This window comes from Callithrix jacchus, chromosome 5 (genome assembly GCF_049354715.1).
Source record: "Callithrix jacchus isolate 240 chromosome 5, calJac240_pri, whole genome shotgun sequence".
In the NCBI taxonomy this organism is placed as follows: Eukaryota; Metazoa; Chordata; class Mammalia; order Primates; family Cebidae; genus Callithrix; species Callithrix jacchus.
This window is the reverse complement of record NC_133506.1, coordinates 38,127,343-38,148,556: the sequence shown is the minus strand read 5'-3', so window position 1 is coordinate 38,148,556 and position 21,214 is coordinate 38,127,343. Positions and strand designations below refer to the sequence as shown.

The 21,214-nt window shown below is 42.0% G+C and overlaps 1 protein-coding gene across 21 annotated transcripts in view; it reads left to right on the top strand.

The window, feature by feature from the left end:
• PTPRT (protein tyrosine phosphatase receptor type T) overlaps positions 1-21,214 on the top strand; it is a 1,160,468-nt gene that overhangs the window by 413,575 nt on the left and 725,679 nt on the right. For all 21 annotated transcript variants that reach the window (XM_078371705.1, XM_008995950.5, XM_035302876.3 and 18 more), the window contains exons 4-5: positions 7,132-7,213; positions 16,466-16,581. In XM_078371705.1, coding sequence (XP_078227831.1) covers positions 7,132-7,213; positions 16,466-16,581 — 198 coding nt within the window. The remainder of the gene's footprint in view (positions 1-7,131; positions 7,214-16,465; positions 16,582-21,214) is intronic.

Below are 21,214 nucleotides of genomic sequence, written 5' to 3'. Positions count from 1 at the left end.
TTCTGCAGGTGAAATTAGAGAACATATATGAATCATCATGTCAGGTGTATTAGTCTGTTCTCTCACTGCTATAAAGAACTGCCCAAGACTGGGTAATTTACAAAGAAAAGAGCCAGTTCTGCATGGCTGGGGAGACTCAGGAAACTTAACAGTCATGGCAGAAGGGGAAGCAGGCACGTCTTCCATGGTGGCAGGTGAGAGAGAGCCTGTGAAGAAGGAACGTAAAACAATTATAAAACCATCAGATCTTGTGACAACTCACTCACCATCATGAGAATGGCATGGGGGAAACCACCCCCCTGATCCAGTCACCTCCCACCAGCTTCCTCTCTCAACATGTAGGGATGATGGGGACTAAAATTCAAGATGAGATTTGGCATGTGATACAGAGCCAAGCCATATCGTCAGGCTTGCAGTGGCCTCAGCAATTGTTGGAAGGAAGGAAGCAAAGAGAAAAGGAGGGGAAAAGAGAGAAAGGGGAAGGAGGAAGGAAGCTTTTTAAAAAGAAATAGCCAGTGTTGTTTAGCCTGTTCTCAGTAACCTCTGTGCCATTCCTTGGATAAGCAGCCTCATCTGGGAGAATTTTCTGATTTGCACCTTGTTGGCCCCGACAGCCTCATTACATTTCCTTGGCTGAGCACAGCAGTTTGGGGAGATACGTGTATTATACACACATAGTCACTAATAGATACTCACTTGGCCACAAACACCACGGAGTGCACACATAGGGACAAGTACCCACAGACTCTCAGATTCAAAGCACACTCGTACACGCACACATAGGTATGGTGGCAAGGAAAGGGGACCTATCAGGAAATCTGAAGACACTAGCAAAATGGGTTTTAAAATTCACCAGACCTGGAGCTCTGGTCCTGCATATATGATTCTGTAGGCTAAATACAAATTACTGGGCTTCGGACCTGGTGGTTTAGGTATTAATTTATTAAAGTCATATTTTATAGTTCTAAAATTGACTTTTAGCTCTCTAATAAACACTGAAATGTCCTCTCCTCATTAGTGAGCTTTCTGGCACCAGACTTTTGGCAAGGCCTGGGGTGAGAACCTCCCTCTGCCAGCCATCTCTCCACGTGTGCCTCGTCTTGGGAAAGCAGGGGCTTATTTATTTATTTTTAATTGGCAAATATTAATTGTGTGTATTTATAGGGTACAGTGTGATATTTTGATCTATGTATGCATTATAGAAAGACTTAAACTAATTAACATATCCATCACCTCACCAACTTAACTTTTTTTGTATAGTGAGAACAATTTAAAAATCGATTATTTCAGCAGTTTTGAAATATACAATACATTATTATTAAATGTGGTTACCACGCAGTGCTGAGTGGCTGTTAAGTTACATGTACTTCAGATCACAGCTCCCTTCTAGGTGATATTAATTTGATTTCATATTTTCTAATGATTGTGAACTTTTCTGTTTTCACAATTAAAAACAATACAAGAGCTTCTGTTAATTTTGCAGCTACCTGCTTGCCCTAATCTCTGTCATCTGCCTAGGGAAAGTTATCTTTTATTCAGTAGTTATAATTGCTATATAGGCCCCTGAAATTAAGGACTCACCCAGCTTTGGTTCAACTGGACTTGAAACTCAGTCCCTTTCTCAGGAAATGCCTGGCATCTGGCACTCTGTAGGTTTAGCACCTTCACTCACAATTCGGTGGAGTTTATCACAGTGAGGGGGGGCCCACTCTACCATCTTGGAATTCTATTCCATCTGCTCCCTTATCCATCCCACTTTTCTCCACTACATCGAATCCTCCTCCTTGTCTTGTACAGGTCTCCTTGGGCTGATATGGTAGAGTGTCTCTCTTAATTTTACTCTAAGCAATCTCTCTCCATGAAAAAATGTATATTTCTTTTCCTAAGAGGAGTTCTGATGTGCCAACATTTTTCTCTTGTTCTAAAAATGTTTGCAGCCCCTTAAAATTTTTGCCATGCAGACTTTCTGCTTGAGGACTATAAAAGGTGACATTAAGACACCAAGTCTCTTAAACCATGGCCTGACATATCCATATCGTCCTCCAAGTATGAACAAAAACCACGTTTTGGAGGGGTTGAGCATGACTCATCTCAGATCCTCTTTTGAGGAATTGCTTCCTGGCTTTGCACAATTCCCCAGGCACAGGGAGAGGTTTTCGCCTTTCCATGCGAGCTCCATGTCTTCAACACCTGCGCCAGGAGGTCTCTAAATGAGGCCCATGGGGCTGGATCATGTGCAGTAGATAGTAGGTCCAACATGGCAGCCTTGGAGCTGAAGAGCATCTACAGAGAAGTTGGAATTCTTAGCGTGAGCCCTCTGCTCCAGGCCCTGTACTGAGTGTCTTGGCCTCCATGTACTGACGTGGAATGCCACTGGATGTATATGCCCTGTGTGAGTTCCCCATCCCATCCCTATTCCCTTGTCTCCTGAAGACAGGAGGAAAACCCTGCACCACAGTCGCCTTTAGACGCCTCTGGCTCTCCCACTTCTGACTTTCATTCCTCAAGGACCTTGGTTGAATTTTCTTGAGAGTGTGCTTGGTTCAAAGATAACCATTCTCCCTCTCCTCAGGACATCTGAGCAGGTCTTTCCATCTCCGAGGATCCTGGCATCACCTCGTCCCCTTGTGGTATGTGTCCCTAGGAAATGGAGCTGGCGATCTATGTGGTGGTGCTTCCTGTGGCTAGGAATCCCACACCAGAAGCATGTTGATGGCGTGATCCCATCTCCAGCCAAGCTTGTAGGCATCTTCTGGGGCACCTTCTGATCATTCTCAGTGTCATTTTGCACAGTTACATTCATGGATTATTACCATTTGTCCTTCATCTTTTTTGTGAATTACCTGCTGAAGTCATTTGCCACTTTTTAATTTGAATGATTATTTTTTTGGTGATTCTCAAGAGTCTTTTACACACAAAAATGGATATTTTTCTGTTAGCTGACACAGCTATTACAAATATTATTGTCAGCCTATTTGACTTTTAATTTTGTTTCAGATTTTTGTTAACATGCAAAACATACTTTGACACTTTAGTTATGAAGAAAGCACTGTGTAACTTTTTAAAAATATATATTCTATTGTGTTTTAGGTTTTGGGGTACACATGAAGAACATGGAGGATTGTTGCATAGGTGCATACATGGCAATGTGGTTTGCTGTCTTCCTCCCCATCACCTATATCTGGCATTTCTCCCCATGTTATCCCTCCCCAACTCCCCAGCCCCGCTGTCCCTCCTCTAGTCCCCCCCCACAGACCCCACAATGTGATGCTCCCCTCCCTGTGTCCATGTGTTCTCATTGTTCAACACCCACCTATGAGTGAGAACATGCAGTAGCATTGTGTAACTTTAAAGACATTGATTTTTAAGACTTTGTCTCTAATTTCTAGTTTTAGTGAATTTGGTTAGAAAATGTGTAGACCCAAAGCTAAAGAATTTCTTCTTCAAGGGATTTATTGAAGTTATATTTTGGCCTAGTATATGATTTTTTTTGCTACTGAGCTATAGCATTTTAATAGAAGTTTTATTCTGTCTTCATATTTATTAATATGTATCTAGTAAATACATTATTATTTACATTATATGTACTTCTTTTTTTCTATATGATTAGTCAAAATCAAAGACATAGGTTAAAGTCTTCAACCCATGTCCTTTTCATCATTTTCTCCACTTAAGTCTCTAGACTCATGTATTTTTTTCTGAATGACCATTTTAGTCCACCTGATTTTTTCATTTTTCTTTTTGGTTGAAATTCTATTTTGATGCTTTTGCATTATTTTTGTGACAACTGCTTTCTGTTTATTTGCATTTCTTTATTATGTCACTGTTTGGCTTGTGCTTTTTAATGTTATTGAGTCATTCTGTTTTAGGTGTTTATCTTACAGCATACAATTAGACTTTGTTTATTTAGACAGTCTGAGAGCTTTTCTCTGTTTTAATCCATTTATATTTACTGTCACAACAGAAACATTTTTTCTTACTTTTGTCATTTTTATTACACAGTTTGAATACTTTTGTGCTATTTCTTTTTAAATGCATTTACTGTGTATGTTCTATTTGCTTTTATCTTTTTTCTACGAACTTTGCTTTTGGTTTCCTTTGAATTATTAAAAAATAGAATTAGACACATGATTATTTACAGGAAGGGCTTCTGTTTACTTTCCCCTCTGCAGGATGAGGTGGCTAGCACATTAGTTTTGCAAACTTTCCCCTACCTCTTGAATAACTTTGTTTGTGGAGTCTCTCTGAAGGACTCTTCTCTCTTAGTAAACTCTTCTTCCAGAGTGGCCATCATGCTGGAGCACCAGCTCTATGTTTAGTGTGACTGTCATCCCCAAGGTCTTCACCTAACTCCCAGGCAGCCACATGCTGTTTCACAACAGATCCTACCACCAAAGGAAGCTGCCTCTTCTCAGCCATCACCATGATCTTCAGTGGTTCCCATTGGTTCTCCGCAGTTCATTTGTTACAGCTGTTGGAGCTTCAAGTCCCAATGAGAACACTAATCTTTGAATCCACTGACCTGGAGTGACCACATAGACCACAAAAAGATGTCATAGGGAGGTTTTCCTGTTGGTCTCATCACTTACCTATGAATATTCTATTCCTAGACTTGAACTGGGGAGTAAAAGTCAGGAGAGAGAGGGTCCTTCTTGGAGGCTGTCAGGTGTTGGAGATGAAAACTGATGACAGTTTGAATCAGAGCAGTGGTTCTGATGTCCAGCTGTTTTTGACCTTCAAAAAATGCCTGCTTCCAGTGGTTCATCCTAATAGCAGAGACGGATGACATGGGAAGATTTGAGAATTGCTAAAAGGTAGAATAAAAAGGAAAATGAAGATGCGGGTTGAGGGGGGAGAGGCCCACCAGATACCAAGGTCTCCAGCTTGGGTGACTGAATGGGTCATAGTGCCACTGACCATATTCCATATTTCAGGAAGAATAGCCCATTGGTCAGTGAGGGAAAAGGTTTGAGGAGGAAGCTGTGCAGATCTGCTACATTCATATCATTGATGTGGCACTTCGGTAGAAACACAGATCTGTGAACTGGATATGTAAGACAGATGTGTGGGTGAAAGGTCTCGGGTGCAGAGCTGGGCTCGGGAGTTATCAGTGCATTGGCAGCTGTTGAAGGGAGAGTGTAAGCAGTGAAAAGATGAGTAAGGGGCCCTTACGTTAGAAAGTAGGATGGAGGAGGGGGAATGCATACAGACCTATGGTAGAACACCGCCAGATTTATGAGAAAAATCACAAGAATAAAGTGTCATCTGAACCTAAATAGAAAAAAAGACCCAGAAATGAAGATTCTGTGAACACCGACAATTGTAGAAGAATGATCAAGTTGTGACAATAATCATGGTAAATATTTCCTGAGAATGTACTATGTGCCATACTTTGTTCTAAGTAGGGTATTAACTCCCTTAATAAAAAAAAATCACCTAATGAGGTAGACAGTGTAATTACAGATGCAGAAAATGAGGCACAGAAGAGTAATGTAACTTTCTCAAGACCATTAACTAGTAAGTGACTCAGCCAGGGCTTGAACCTAGGCACTTGGATCCATAGTTCAAGCACTGCACTATCTTCCTTCTTCAAGTAAGAAAAAGATTGAGAATATCTACTGGATTTGGCAATTAGAAGATTATTAGTGTCTTCTGTGTAAGCAGTTTTGTGGGGGGGTATGGAAGACAGAATCTAGATTATAGTAGGTTGAAGTTTTGCAGTGGAAAGTCAGGAAGTGTTGGGAGTGAATGAAGACAAAACTACTGAAAATTTTAAGTGTTACTGAAACACAACTAGACGGTATCAGAGAAAACCTGCTGCTAAAAGGTAGTTTTTAAAGCATAGGAGAAGCTGTTGATGTGTGTCAACATTAGGGATAAAAGGAAGGATTTGGAGATACAGGATAGACAGAGAAAACCAAAAAGAATCAAAAAGCTGGAAAATATAGCCAGAGTCATGGTCAAGAGCAGTGGTGTTCCTGGTAAAGAAGAGGCAGGGGATGGTGTGGATAGATATCAGGTCAGCGGGTAAAAAGTTAGAAGTCAGCCCCTCTCTCTGCCTCTTGCCTCTTGAAGATGTGGGTGTCTGCTGGGATGACATGGGTGCATATTGAAAGGGCGGCAGTTGTATGAGGTACAGGCAGATGTGTTATAGGCTTGGCAAAGCTGAAATAAAGGTGCGAAGGAATGGGGGCTTTAGGAGAGACTCGTGTGGAATCTGAAGAGCTCACTTGGTAGCCTGGACCTCCCACATTAATAAGTCAGCGATTAGATAAGAAAAGCAGGGGTCTAGGGTACCACGTGAGCCTGAGGAGCAGGTCAAGAGGAGTCAGTTGGGAGAAGGCTGTGGGTAGAGATTGTGCTGGAATATGGGAAAATGGAATTTCCAATTTCCAGAAGGTGAAGAATGAGGTGGGGCTGAAGTGGATTGGAAAAGGCTATTGGAACTAGAGAGGTCAAGCATGTTGGCTGTGTTATCCACACAAACATTCATGTCTCCTTGGTGAAGATAGAGGTTGAGTGATGAGGGAAGGTAAATGCATTACAAAATTTTTATGGAAATAGCAGTTTAGGTGGAAGTCAGAGTGGAGAATTCAGACAACTCATTGCCACTTACTTTTAAGAGTGTTATTATAAATCCAAATGTAATATGTTCCTTGTGAATGTAGAATCAACTCATGGTAAACCTTCTTTGGCTTATGGTAACTTCCAAGGTAAGCATCTCTCTTACCCTTTATTTTAAAAGTTGGGATATTAGAAAGTAGTTCTCTGTAGAAGAATGGTCAAGTTGTGGCTTGACCCTTAAAGCCGCAATGAGAAAGATGCACAGATTGGAGTCTCCAAGACCTCAGTGTTTGGGTCATTTTTCTTGCATCTAAGTGTTATTTCTGAAATCCGTTAAAAATATTCCGTGCGACTGACTCTTCTTTTGCTAGCCACCAAAGTGTGGCCTTTTTACCTTGTGTTAGAAATCCCAGTCAGGTGCCAGGGTAGCATGCCGTCTTAATAGAAGGTCTCTGTGGTTGCTTCTGATGGGAAGTTGAAACATAAAGGGCTGGGGGCCGGGCCGCTTCCTATGATGAATGCCTACAACCGTTTCTGTGAAATTGACTCCCGCCCTGTGTGTTGCAGGTGATATTTGAATCCGTCTCTTTGAAGGGTCATCCTGGCTACATCGCCGTGGACGAGGTCCGGGTCCTTGCTCATCCGTGCAGTAAGTCTGTCCCTTCCTCCCAGTACAGCTTTGATCCACGCCAGACTAGGCAGTGTAAGCCTGCAATCCCCTCCATTCATTCAGCTCACAAACATCTCTCTCTCTCTCTCTCTCTTTTAATCCTTCAGAAATGCTTACATACTCAATGCAATCAGTCCTGAATAAATCCATAATTTTGCCGGCCTGTTCAACAGGCAGCACCTCCAGGAATTTGCAGAGAGTGGCAAAACATCTTCGTTTGAATCTCTCTCCATTATTAAGGGAGTCTAAAGTCCTGATTGTTTATTAGTGGGATTCAGACCACTGAAGTGGAAGAATTAGAGGGCTTTGGTTAGAATCTTGTGCAATTGTCTTTAAAAAAAAAAAAAAACACAACCAAAACACTGAGCAAATTAGCACACTGTTCACTCACAGGGAAAAGTACCCCAAAGTGATTAATTCTTTCAAAATAATTTTAAATACACTCATCAGCTCCATGTAGGCATAGAGAGAGCATCAAGAGTCCTCAAAGGCGTGCCACTCCTCCATACCCATCCACTTCTTTGCCGTATTTAGTCTCAGATATTTGAATGTGTTTCAGCAGGGAGATGTGGTTTCTGGCTTTGCTAAATCTCAGAGGCCATAAGTCCAGGTAGTTGAGATGACATCATACCCAGTGACATTTGGTTGGGGAGACTGAAATCAAACTGATTTGCATGGAGATTATGGCATCCCCTGGGCGGCGTAGCTGATGCCAGTCCCACAAGTTTGTCAGTGTTCTGCAGATTGGCGATTCCCAGTAGTTTCTCAGCAGCCATCCAGTTCTAGGTAATGTGCTGTGGGCTCCCTCCACTCCTCCCATATGGCCATGAGTCATGCTTTGGGCTATGGTGCAGTTTGCTGCTGCCTCAAGAGGTATCATGGGTCCTCCTCTCCTTATGTGCTTTTCAGTCCTCCCATTAGGGACTATTCTCATTTCACCCTAACCCTAACCCTTTAATTGAAATGACTCTCCACTTCTGCTGCAATGAATTTGTCAGACCCTCAAACATAACTTCCCTCCACCTGGAATGCCATTGTCTGACTCACTGTCTTAGAGCACCTTCTCTGGAGGAATTTGCAACACATTACAAGTTCCACACATTATTTTGAGAAACTGTGTTTGAGTCCTTTGCAAGAGAGACTCTCTTCTCCAAGCAGCAACTGGTGTCTCAGGAATGCTGAGACGCTACTGGGCTCTCCATTGCACTGGCTGAAAGTTCCCATCCTCTGGGTTACTTCATGAGTCTTTTAGAACTTCTCAGATTGGCCTGTCATTCAGGCATGCCTGGGAAATGTTTCTGTTGACCCAGACTTCATGTGAATCAGATCCCAGAAATCCTCCCAGCTATAGAATCTTGTGCAATTGTCTTTTTCTTTTTAAAAAGAACACCACCAAGACACTGAGCAAATTAGCACACTGTTCACTTGCAGGGAAAAGTACCCCAAAGTGATTCATTCTTTTGAAATAATTTTAAATACACTCATCAGCTCCATGTAGGCACAGAGAAAGATTTCTCATATTGGTTAGTACTTATGGTACAGCATCAAGAGTCCTCAAAGGCATGCCACTCCTCCATACCCAGCTATACAGGGTTTATGTAGTAGATATGCACATAAATCTCCTTCACTAGGATGAAATATTCCCCTCCCTGTACTCATGGGAGTCAGCATCAGCTGTTCCACTGGAGAATGATCTTTGGCCTAAGACTGGGCAGCTGTGTTGGGGGATGTCTATGCTACCTGTGGTCCATTTAACAGCATGCACTCAACCTTGCACTGCCTCCAGTTTTGAGGCAATCTCTCTGAAACATCCCTTCTGTCTTCCTCAAGCCCTGCCTACATCCTGTCCACTCAGAGTGTGCTTGCCTCTGCCACATCTACCTGTGTTTATGCTTCTTACCTTGTGCTGGATGTTTGGACTTTTGTCTTTCTAGTGGGCGACAGCTGGATTTTCCCCAGGAAAAATAGCATGGGTCTCTTTACCTGGGTCCCAGAAATTTGTGCTCTAATGAGAATTTTCACCTCCATCCTGATGCCCAACCTTGACACCTGTCTCTTACCCTAGCCTCAACTACCTTCAAACCCAGAGTGGTAAAAGCTCTGCCTTACCTCCAAGCACAGACCATGGTTTGCTATCACAAGCAAATGTGTCTTTTTCTTGGATAAATCTCCACAGGTGTGGGTTCTCTGGAGCGTACTAGAATAGCTTTCCCAAAGTCTCGTGAATCCTCTTGAAATTCTCCTTTCATTGGGGTGGTTCCTGAAGTTAGGATTCTCCTGACAACCTCATCATCCTCCTGCAGAGGGGGTGTGGATTGAATGGTTATGAAATTGCTGATAGCCAGTTACCCAGCAAATGGACCATGGGCTGTAACTCAGGAAGACATGATCCTGGCTTTATTTCCTGCATAATATGCTTTTGTTGGGCTCAATCTCAGTGTTGGAACAACTTAAGCATAAACTTCCCAGAAACCACAATGTGAAGACCCCATAGGAGAGGCTGGAATTGGAAAAAAATTTCATTTAACTATATGGACAAATATTGGCAGTATACATAATACCTGAGGTATATCCACAGCTCACTAATCATGTGGAGTTGAGTAGGGCCTAAAAAAGTCCCTTTCCTAAGGACCAGTGCTTAATCCCTACCTTGCCCAGATTTTATTCATTCATTTTTTCAGCAAGTAAATTATTGTACATCACCTGTGTGCTAAGAACTTTCTTAGGCACAGTGATACTTCAGTGACTAAAAAAGGTTAGGTCCTTGAATCATGGTGTTTGGTTAGCGGGAGGGCCAATGGAAAGAAAGGCACTACATCAGTAACTAATATTAATTAACCAAAAATTTCAGATGGTGAAAAGTCCTGTGGATATCCGAAGTGTGGATTTCTGGGATATGGGTGGGCTTCTTGGATATAGTGGTCAAGGGAGATATCTTTGAAAATGTGATCTGAGCTTATACTCAAATCACAGGAAGGAATTTACCGTATAGTGATTTGGGGAAGGGATGCTTCAGACAGAGGAGACAGCGGTTTCAGAGGTTACACGGGGAGTCGTCCTGATTCTGCCAGCATGTCCTGAGCAAAAGGAGCACAGGAGAAAGTGGCCGGGCAAATGTGGGCCAGAGAAGTCTGAGCCTTGGTCATCATCGTGAGTAGTTTAAATGTTTGTCTAAGTGCAGGGAGGCTCTGTGCAGGGAGTGATGCTGGAGAAGGGTCACGTGGGCTGCTCTGTGTTGAAGAACCATAGAGAAGATGTTGGGAGACCTAGGAGGAAGAAAGTTCTGGAGCCATGCAAGAGGTGGTCGTGGTCAGCATCAGGGTGGCTGAGAGACATCCATTCATCATCTAACAAGTATTTGCTGAACATGGGTTCCATGACAGGCGCCATTCTGGGTTTGTGGGAGTGAGAAAGACAAATTGACACTCTATCTTCATGGACTTCTATTGAAGTGAAGGAGACTAAAAACAAAACAAATAATTGTATGATTATATTATTATAATTATATAAAATATATATAAATATATATTATAAATTATAAATTATATAAAAATATATAAATATATATTCTATTTATATATTTATACAATAATTATATATAATTATATAATTATATATAATTATTGTATAAATATATAAATAGAATAGAAATATACATTATATAAACGCAAATTATATTACATAATTATATATAAATTATAATAGATTAATTATATAATTATTAATCTATTATAATTTACATGTATATAAAATTATAATTATATAATATAATTATATGCACAGACAGTGCACTAGTTTGCTAAAGCTTTCCTAACAAATGCTGCAGACTTGGTGGCTTAAGCAACTTAAATGTATTTAATTTTCTCACAGTTCTGAAGGCTGGCAGTCCAAGATCAAGGTGTTGGCAGTGATGGTTTCTCCTGAGGCCTCTTTGCTCACAGGTGGCTGGCTTCTTGCTGTGGCCTCACATGGTCATTCCTCTGTACTCATAGTCCCTTGGTATATCTCTGTGCATTCAAGTGTCCTCCTCTTTTGAAAATACTGGTCAGATTGGATTGGATTAGGGCCTTCCCTAAAGGCCTTATTTTAACTTAATCCCCTCTTTAAAGGCCCTGCTGCTAAATATAGGAACATTTGAGGTACTGAGGTTTAGGGTCATATATCAAAAGATTAATTTGGAGGAGGCACAGTTCAGCCCATGACAAATGATAAGCAGGACTATGAATAAACATAGAGAAGAGGTGGATAGAGGTGCACAGATTAGAACTCTATTAGGAGGCAGAGCCAACTAGTCTCATTTAATGGATTGGATTTTAGGAGTCAGGCTTCAGAGACAGCTCACTCCCAGGTTTCTAGCTTAAGCAAGGTGTTGTGATCCTGGAAGAGCAGGCTGCCTTGTGAGAAGCCAACTGTGGGCCCCAGAGGCTGCTCACGAGGGTTACCTGTCATGCAACTGGATAGTAGCTTCTGAACTCTCCTTAAAACTAAAGGTGGTTTTTCCCAGACCTCCAGTCTTAGAATTAATTAATTTATGACTTTACTTATAGATGGTTAAAAATTTAACTATATTGAAATATATGCATTCAATTCAAAAAAGCCTGTGGACCCAAAGGGTTTTTAATTCTCCCTTTCTGTCTTCCAAACATATTTTCTATTAACATATTATCAGAGTTTATCAGTAAGTGATTCCACTAAATCTTCCAAAAGTTCCAGGGAGCAAGCGAAACATTTGCAATTGTATCGTCAGTTGACTGGCACTGAGATTAGGATGGTAGATAATTGTCTCGAAGCTCCCAAAACAGTAACCAGAAGACAGGCATAATGCTCAAAGGAAATTATTTATTTTAACAAACTGAAACCTCTCAACTATATTGTATAGCCCATTTAACATTTTTGTGTTATTCTAAAAGTATTATAGCCTTAGTTACCCTCTGCTGCTGTTTCTCAGTGCTAGCCATTAGCAAGGCCACTGCATTTATAACTGTGTATGATAAATGTCAGGATGATTTTTCCACTCCATTTCAAAGTTCCTAGCTTCTAAGTTGACTTTTAGAATTGTTTAAAACTTTTTTTTTCCCCATCACAATCTTGTGGGGCCATGTCCCTGAGCCCACAGAGCATCTGTAACATGTTTCTAATGTGCGTACCGGGCTTTCTGCACAATTACGTGGCTTCCTACTGAGCACTGTCAGGTTTAAAGAGCAGGATAAAGAGCACAATAATATGTCTTCAGATGCTGTACTGACATCTGCAGGAGTCTAAATGTCACCAGCGTCAAGGCATTTTTGCCCCAAATGCACAGTCAGTCTTCTGTTAAGCCCATTCAGTGGCATCCCATTTGCAGGGAATTGGGTCTCAGTGTGGAGTGAGTAGGAAGTGCTTGAACCACGAGCTGATGGCTGACCTGGGTACCAAGGTCAACCATGTTGGCTGAAGGTGGGTGAGTTGAAGTCCATGGAATATAAATTCTCTCCCAGAGCAGCAGATGCTGGGGGAAGGTGGCAGTTGAGAGAACCTGTGGCTGATGAGCAGGCTGTGTGGGGACATGGAAAAAGGGGGATCACAGAGGCCAGGAATGCAGAGAAGAGGACCAAACAGGCCCCCTACATAAGCACAATCCCTGGAGAGCGCTGTCTGTCATGAGCCAAAGTTGACCCAGAGCCCCAAGGAGCAGAGACAAGGGTCCTGAGCAAAAAGAGGGTGGTCTAGATCAGCTTCTGTGCTGGGAACTGCCATCGGGGCTGGCCTTTGTGTGATGCCCTCTGCGTATAAATTCAGGGGAGGCCCTGAATTTATGGGGCTGGATCGGGTAAGTCTGGCTAGTGGAATTGTTGCAGTTGACTTATATAAGAACAGACCACAGATTGATAGAGCCTGCCCTGCCTGCCTGTTTTGTTAAGTCTGTATTGTGTTTTAACAGCATGTTGAAATTAGAGTGAGAGATTGCCTATAAAGTCTGGATTTCTTACTTGCCTTGAGAAATCAAATGTTTGACACCCCCATGTAAAGCGTGCATGCCTGGCCTCCCTCTGCTGAATTGAAGTCGTAGTTGCCCACTTTCAGTGGGACACAGTGTCTCTCTCCGGTTCCGTCCAATCCTCACCACTCCTTATTGTCTCCCCAGTGCTAAGGCTAGTGGTGGATACCAGTTGTTATTGTGCTTGCAACATTGCTTCTCTTATATAAAGACATCTTTATTTTTCTTAACTATCAAAAGTGAGAAAATAAAAGATGGGCCAAGGAGGTAGTATTTTTTGTTTTGTTTTGTTTTACAGCTGAACGACTATTAATTTACATAACTGGCTCTTGTAGGTGACGCGTTCAGTATCTCTGCTGTAAATTGCCACTGTTTCCTTAGAATATTCACACTAAGGGTCATTAAACATCTCAACTCTCTACCACTGAACCTAGAAGGGAGAGAAGAAGAGAAATTGAAAATGAAAGAATCAAGGCAGAAGTTCTATTGCTGAGAAGGAGGAGGTGGAGAGGAGTCAGAGGCAGGCATGCTGGGAACATTGATACAGGGAGGGTTCATTGCTAATTGTACACATCCCAGAGGTTAAACCATTTTCTCGAAGCGTAAGGGAAGGTCATTTCTTTGTAAAAACAAACAGTTTCCTGGCATTGGAGCTAAGACTCTACACTTCCTCCCCACCTGGGGTGATTGTGTTCACTCCCCCTTTAAACCTGTGGCATGGATGAACTTACAAGGTTCACTCTATTCCCACTTCAAGAATCGACTTGAACTGATAGTTCCAAAAATAACTTCACAAAATTATACAGGAGAGCCAAAAGGAAACATTTTCAGACAATCAAAGCAGCATGACATTTGTCAAGTTGACTACATGGAGGAATTTTCAACTCTGAGAAGCCCATAGAAGTGGTTTTCCCTGGGCCTTGGGTCCTTGACAGCCCTCCAGCATGATGGCTCAAAGGTAGTGTGAGGGATCTCTGAGCTGCTCTTCATTAGTTTAAAACTTGAGCAAAGGCTCATTGGGAAAGTGGGGATACTGCCCACTTCCTGGATTATTCTTTGAGGTTTCAGTGAGATGCTGTGTGTGAAGTTCTTTGAACAGTGCCAGACTCATCGTAAGTGATCAATGAACTCTTCACTGAGCCAGGCCACTTCTCACCCTGCCCAGTGTTCTCCCAATAAGTCTGCCTAATTGCTTTGAGATTCTTGGCTTTTGCTGAGCTTTACAGGTGATGACATGGATTAGTAGACAAGATAGTTCAAATCAAGGAAAAATAGCAAGGAAAGGGGTCATGTGTAATGAAGTATTTGGGAGCATTGAGAGGGACCTGAGCCATCAGCACAGCCCTGTCTGGGAGCGCCTTCTGCAGACCCTGGAGTCTGTCTGGAGACACCATCCTTATTCCCAGTGCCCAGTAGGCAAGGGAGCATAGCTGCATGTTAAATGCTGAGTTTGGGGCTAAAGTGGACCTGGATTGAATTCTGTTTCTGTCTTTCACTAGTGCTATGTAGCTTTGGGCATGTTAAACTTGTTGAGCCTTGATTTCTGCCTAACAGGGAAATCATAATAGTGTCTGCTTTATAGGAATGTCATGCAGTTAGATTAGATAGAACATGCAAAGCATTTCTCATAGTACCTGGCACTGTAGGAGCTCTCAGTAAATGGCATTATTGTTACTATTTGTCTCTCGGCATACTTGACTCCCTCTAGAAAGATGGCCAAAATCAGCCGGGCATGGTGGCTCACACCTGTAATCCTGGCACTTTGGGAGGCTGAGGCAGGCAGATCATGAGGTTGAGAGATCGAGACCATCCTGGTCAACATGGTGAAATCCCATTCCTACTAAAAATACAAAAATTAGCTGGGTGTGGTGGCACACATCTGTACTCCCAGCTACTCGGGAGGCTAAGGCAGAAGAATCACTTGAACCCAGGAGGCGGAGATTGCAGTGAGCTGGGACGGTGCCACTGCACTCCAGCCTGGTGACAGAGTGAGACGCTGTCTCAAAAAAAAAAAAAAAAAGATGGCCTAAACCTTCTTGATTCTCTCCTAATTCTCCATGTTTTTCCACTCTGAGGGTGATACCAGTTCATCATTGATTTGATTGATGGCATAGAGATCCTTCACTGTGCCTCAGTGAAGAAACTAATTCTTCTAGATATAAGCTATCAGCCTATGGAGAGCTGTTATTAATGTTATTATTTCTAGAGTACAGGTGGGTGAGGACCCTTCTCCACAAAAACGGAAAGAGATGAACCCAGGTTACCCAATATTAAACATAGACTTAATCCTAAGGTTGTCTGCTCACACACACTCTGATTTTCATTTGAAAGATCCTTTCCCTATTATGTCCAGTCCCTGGAATCAATGTTCACCCTTCATGCTCAGAAAGCACATCACAGAGTAAGACTCTGGGGTCTTGTGACATTGGGCACATTTCTAGCGTTCTCTCTGCCTCAGTTCATTCACTGTGAAGTAAAGAAAATACCACTACTGACTGCATTGGGTTAAGTGAGTTACTGCATAGAGACACTGTACGTCATATTGATCACATAGCAAGTGCTAAGAATGACAGCTACTAGTGCTTTCCTTCTCTTTTCCTTCTTCCTCCACTCTTTGTCTTTCTCATCATCTTCCTCATTAGCATCATCACCAAGGCCAAGTGTGCAGGTCTCAGGCACAGAGGTGCTTCACATCAGCTCTCTCTCTTTGCTTGTACAGGCTACAGGGAAGCATCACCTATGGTGAATATCTACACCCCTCCCCACCTCCAGTTTTTCTTCTTTCTAACATTCAATGTCAGTTTCACCTTTTGTGTAATGCCAGTCCCCAGAGCCGTGATTGATTTGGGTGTATTCTAGGCATGTTTGTGCCAATTTCACAGAGCAATATTGCATAACAGCTAGTAATAGGATACAGAGTTCTAAATTCACATCCTGGTTCCCTCACCCTCTGGATGTGTGACTGTGTCCAGTGATGATGTAACCCCTCGGAGCCTTAACTTTCTGATCTGTGAAATGGAAATACTGCCCATTTCATGTATTTTTGTGAGGTTTCAGTGAGATACTATGTGTAAAGTTCTTCAAACAGTGCCAGACTCATAATGAATGACCAATGAACTCTTCACTGAGCTGGACCACTTCTCAAGCACCAATTCCACTCTCCCTGGTGCCCATTCTGAGCTGCCATCTACCAGTAGGGAAGTGGTGCGGGCTGTCGAGTCTCATTCTCATGTGTTCTTTGGTTTCTCTCTTAGGAAAAGCACCTCATTTTCTGAGACTCCAAAATGTGGAGGTGAATGTGGGGCAGAATGCCACATTTCAGTGCATTGCTGGTGGAAAGTGGTCTCAGCATGACAAGCTTTGGCTCCAGGTAAGCATGAGAGAAGCCTCTGCTCGTATTTGTTAGGATGAGAAAGGGAAAAGAAGGAAAGGAAAGAAGCAGCTCTATGGCAACACAAGTATATTGAACAAAACCCTGTGGAGGGGAACACCAGCTAGCACTGGAGCCCACCCCTGCTTACAAACTGGAATAATATAGGTCTGGGCTTGTTGTGAGATGGGGTGGGTGGTGTGGTTAGCTGCTGATAAGGAGGAGTCTCCTGGGGTCAGGTGGTTAGGCCTTCGACTTGTCTGGCGGGATGTGTCTCATGACCTGAGCCCCGGTGGAATTTTCTGCTCTAACCAGCGTTTGCAAAATGACAGGGGTTTACAAAACAGCGTAGCTTGGGCTAACAATGCTGCCTTATCCCTTGATGAGGGAAGAAAGTGTGTGCTGTGATGAAGGGTTTGGTGGGTAAGGGGAAGGGATATTTTTTAAGTACTTCTGTTCCTTTTATGTTGCCCTGCATCTGTGATCTTGTTGAATCTTAGGCAGGCATTGGTATAACCATTTTATAGATGCAGAAACAGAGACCAAAATCTAAAAGTTCCAGAACTAGAATTTGTAACTATGACATTTTCCAACCACCTTCTAACAGACTTTGTCTTTTATTTATTTATTTATTTTTTGAGACGGAGTTTCGCTCTTGTTACCCAGGCTGGAGTGCAATGGCGCAATCTCGGCTCACCGCAACCTCTGCCTCCTGGGTTCAGGCAATTCTCCTGTCTCAGCCTCCCGAGTAGCTGGGATTACAGGCATGCACCACCATGCCCAGCTAATTTTTTGTATTTTTAGTAAAGACGGGGTTTCACCATGTTGACCAGGATGGTCTCAATCTCTTGACCTTGTGATCCACCCGCCTCGGCCTCCCAAAGTGCTGGGATTACAGGCTTGAGCCACCACGCCCAGCCCAGACTTTGTCTTAATCGCAGATTACTAGGGCTAAGGCAAACAGAATATCTTAGGTTCTGGGTATGTGGTCTCATGTAATCTTCACTGGATATCCAGTGATTCACTAGTACATCTGGGTAAAATTAGAGAGTCACTCTTTATGGGAATTTTTCACTAAAACGAGCAATCTGTCTATTCTTTGGTTAAATAATTCCATTAGTAAAGTCCATCAGGGAAGTGTTTTAAGCTTGAATTTGTCTTACTGTTATTTCTGCTCATTGATGCCTGCCTTCCAAGGAAGATGAGAAAGGATCTCTTTGAATGGAGGTTAGAGACAGAGGGCAACACCCAGAACTAAAACATCACTTGTTATAACAGCATTAGCATACTTCTGTTAATACTAACACAAATAGCAAGTTTTTGGAGCAGCACCCAAGTGGGAGCTGTGCTGTTCAATGCAAGAGTGACTACATGTGGCTGTGGTTATTTGACATTAAAAAAATTATTTCTGTACAAAAATTAGCCGGGTGTAGTGGGTGCCTATAATCCCATCTATTTGGGAGGCTGAGGCAGAAGAATCATTTGAACCCAGGAGGTGGAGGTTGTAGTGAGTGAGTCAAGATCGCATCACTGCACTCCAGCCTGGACAACAAGAGCAAAACTCTTTCAAAAAAATTATTTCTAAATAGCTTTATTGAGGTATAATTGAGATGTGATGTTAAAAGTATTCAAAATTTGGTAAGTTTTGATATGTTTACATGTGGAACTATTACCACAATCAAGACATTGAGTGTGTGCATGACATCCAAAGTTCCGTCCCCATGTGTGTTCACTTCCTTTTGACCTCCCCATCCCCATCTGTCACAGGCAACCACCAATCTGCTTTCTGACAGTATGTATTAGCTTGCATGTTCTGGAGTTTTATATAAATGGAAGCATGCAGCATGTACTGTTCTTTCCTACAACATAATTATTCTGAGGATTACTTATGTTGTTGTGTGTAACAATATTTATTATTTTGTTGCAGAGAAATATTTCATAGAATGGATATAGTACTATTTGTTTATCCATCTACCTGTTGATAGATACCTGTTGGGTTGTTGGCAGTTTCTGGCTATTACAAAGAAGTTGCTGTGAGCAAGCATGTATGAGTCTTTGTCAAGACATATTCTTTCATTTCTCCTGGGTATGAAAATGAATTAGAAGTGGAATGGCAGGGTCATCTGGTAGCTGTATGTTTAACTTTGAAGAACAATGAGCTGTTTGAGAAAACGGTTGTACCATTTTACCTTCCTACATGCAGTCAATGAAAGTTCTAGTTGTTCCGTATCCTCACCAGCACTCAATATAATCAGTCTTTTTAATTTTGGCACTTGAATAGGTGTGTAATGGGAGCACATTGTAGTTTTAATTTACATTTCTCTGAGGACTGATGATGCTGAACATATTTTCATGTATTCATTTGCCTGGCTGTCTCTCCACACACTTTGCTGGAAGTTCATGTTGTCACTTCTCTTCTTGGATTTAAGCCATTTTCTGCAGTTAGAAAATCCTTGGGCAGAAAGAGCCCATTTAGGGGCCGACAGTTCCTCCATGCCACTTAGAAGCACAGCAAAGTGCAAATAGCAGCACAGGAGAGTGAAATACTTGCCCTTTCTGCTTCCCAGGGTTGCTTATAGACCACAGGAGAGCACAAGAAACTTCCACATGTCACCTCAGTATTCAATAGTGTTATTTACTCTTTTCATTACAATTAGTGTTACAGTGCATTCGGCTGCCAAGAAGCTGTGTGATTTCAATGGCATTGCCTCAGCTGGGTCATGACGGTGAGGCAGGACCATCACATTTTCAGCAACTTTGTTTGCGTCTTCCAATCATTTTATGGTTGTTATTGCGGCAGTTCTGAGTTGCATATCCTGAACCTTGGGTCTGTCAGTGGGAGAATGCTAAAGGACATCATAATTGAATATTGGAGGAAAACAGATGGAAACTCATGACGTGGAGCTCTTCCACATCTTATCTGCTTTTCAATGTAAACCAAATCTTATTTCACAAAACGTCTTTCAGGTGGCTTACAGTGAGACATAAAACATGACAAGATATTATAAATTAAAAGTGAGGTGACACCAGAGAGAAGGAGAAAGTACACAGAGCTGATAATGTGGAAACCGCATTCCTGCTCAGCTTTTACTAACTGCTGGTTCACAGATGGAGCCTGCAGCATTGTAGCCACCAGCGGAATAAAGAAAACTTGTCAGATACACAGTTCACAATGTCTGTGAGATAAACAAAAAACAATTGCTCAGGAAAATTCTAACTGTTGTTCACACAGAAGCCAGACAGGAATTGTTCCCACGAGTCCCTGTAAAGAAAACACTGTGATGTAATGAACAGTGTTCCCCACCGCAGTCTTATTGAGGGTACACAAGTGAGTTTCACAGGCCTGTTTCACATAATGATGGCTGTGAGGAAGCAGTCTGAGGAGGAGAAGGCGGAGAGAAGGGTGAGGTGGGCAAGAGAATGTGGCAGAGTCCCCTGCTCTCTGTTAATCCATCTCCATCCTGGGGCGCTTGAAACGTATCTGCTAAGTGAATAAATTTAGTAACTATTTTTTCCAAGGAAACTTCCCTAAATATTGTTTCTCTCATCTACGTTTCAGAAAATTTTGAGAGATATGCAGTTTATACAGTGCTCTCTGACAAATGCCTGTGTTGCTAGTTAAGTCCAGGCTTATGTGAGAGAAGCGGTGTGTTTGTGTGTATGTGTATGTAAAATTTTATGTATTTTCATATATATAAAACATATAATAATAAAGTGTTATATAAATATGTATAAATAGAATTATAAATATATTTTATACATAATTATATAGCACTTATTAAAGAAAATATTTTTAAAATATAAAATGTATTAAGGAAAATACTTATTTTATATGTAAGTATATATATTATGTTTATTGATATATATATAGTATTTTCCTTAATGAGTCTTTCCTTATACACGGAAGCACTTCCATCCATAAGAAGCGTTTTCCTTCCATATATAGTAAGTCCTTTTCTATATGGAAGGAAAAGACTTAGTACAAGGAATTGACTCTCTTGACTCTGGAATCTGAGATTTCTCCTGATCTGCCTTCTGTGAGCTGGAGACCCAGGAAGCCAGGGGTGTAATTCCAGTTCAAGTCCAGGAGAAGACCATTGTTCCAATTCAAGCAGGCAGGGAGGAAGCAAAAGGGGAAAATTCTTCTTCCCCTGCTTTTCTGTTCTGTTCTTCCAAAGAATGGATGGTGCCCACCCACGCTGGGGAGGGCCATCTGCTTTACTGAGTCCACTCATTCAAATGCTCATCTCATCCAGAGATACCCTCACAGACACACCAAGACATAATGTTTACTTTGGGTACTCTGTTGCAGTCAAGTTGACTCATAAAATTAACCATCACATAGGTTAACATCTTTCTACAAAAAGGAGGTGCCTTTTGAGATACCTGCCACCCCAGAGATGATTGCAGCCGCAATCCAAGACAGGCCAAAGCAGTGGCCAATTTCTCCTGAGATGTTTCTTCAGATGTATCCCAGCACTAGAGCAGTGGCTGGCAGACTCACTGCTGTTCTGCCTCATATAGCAAGGCTAGGGTGACTTAGCCTGGGAATTTCCAAAGCAAATGAAACGGGCACATCATGGACAAAAGAGTCTTCATCAGACACCTACAGCAGGTCTACTGTTTAGGAATG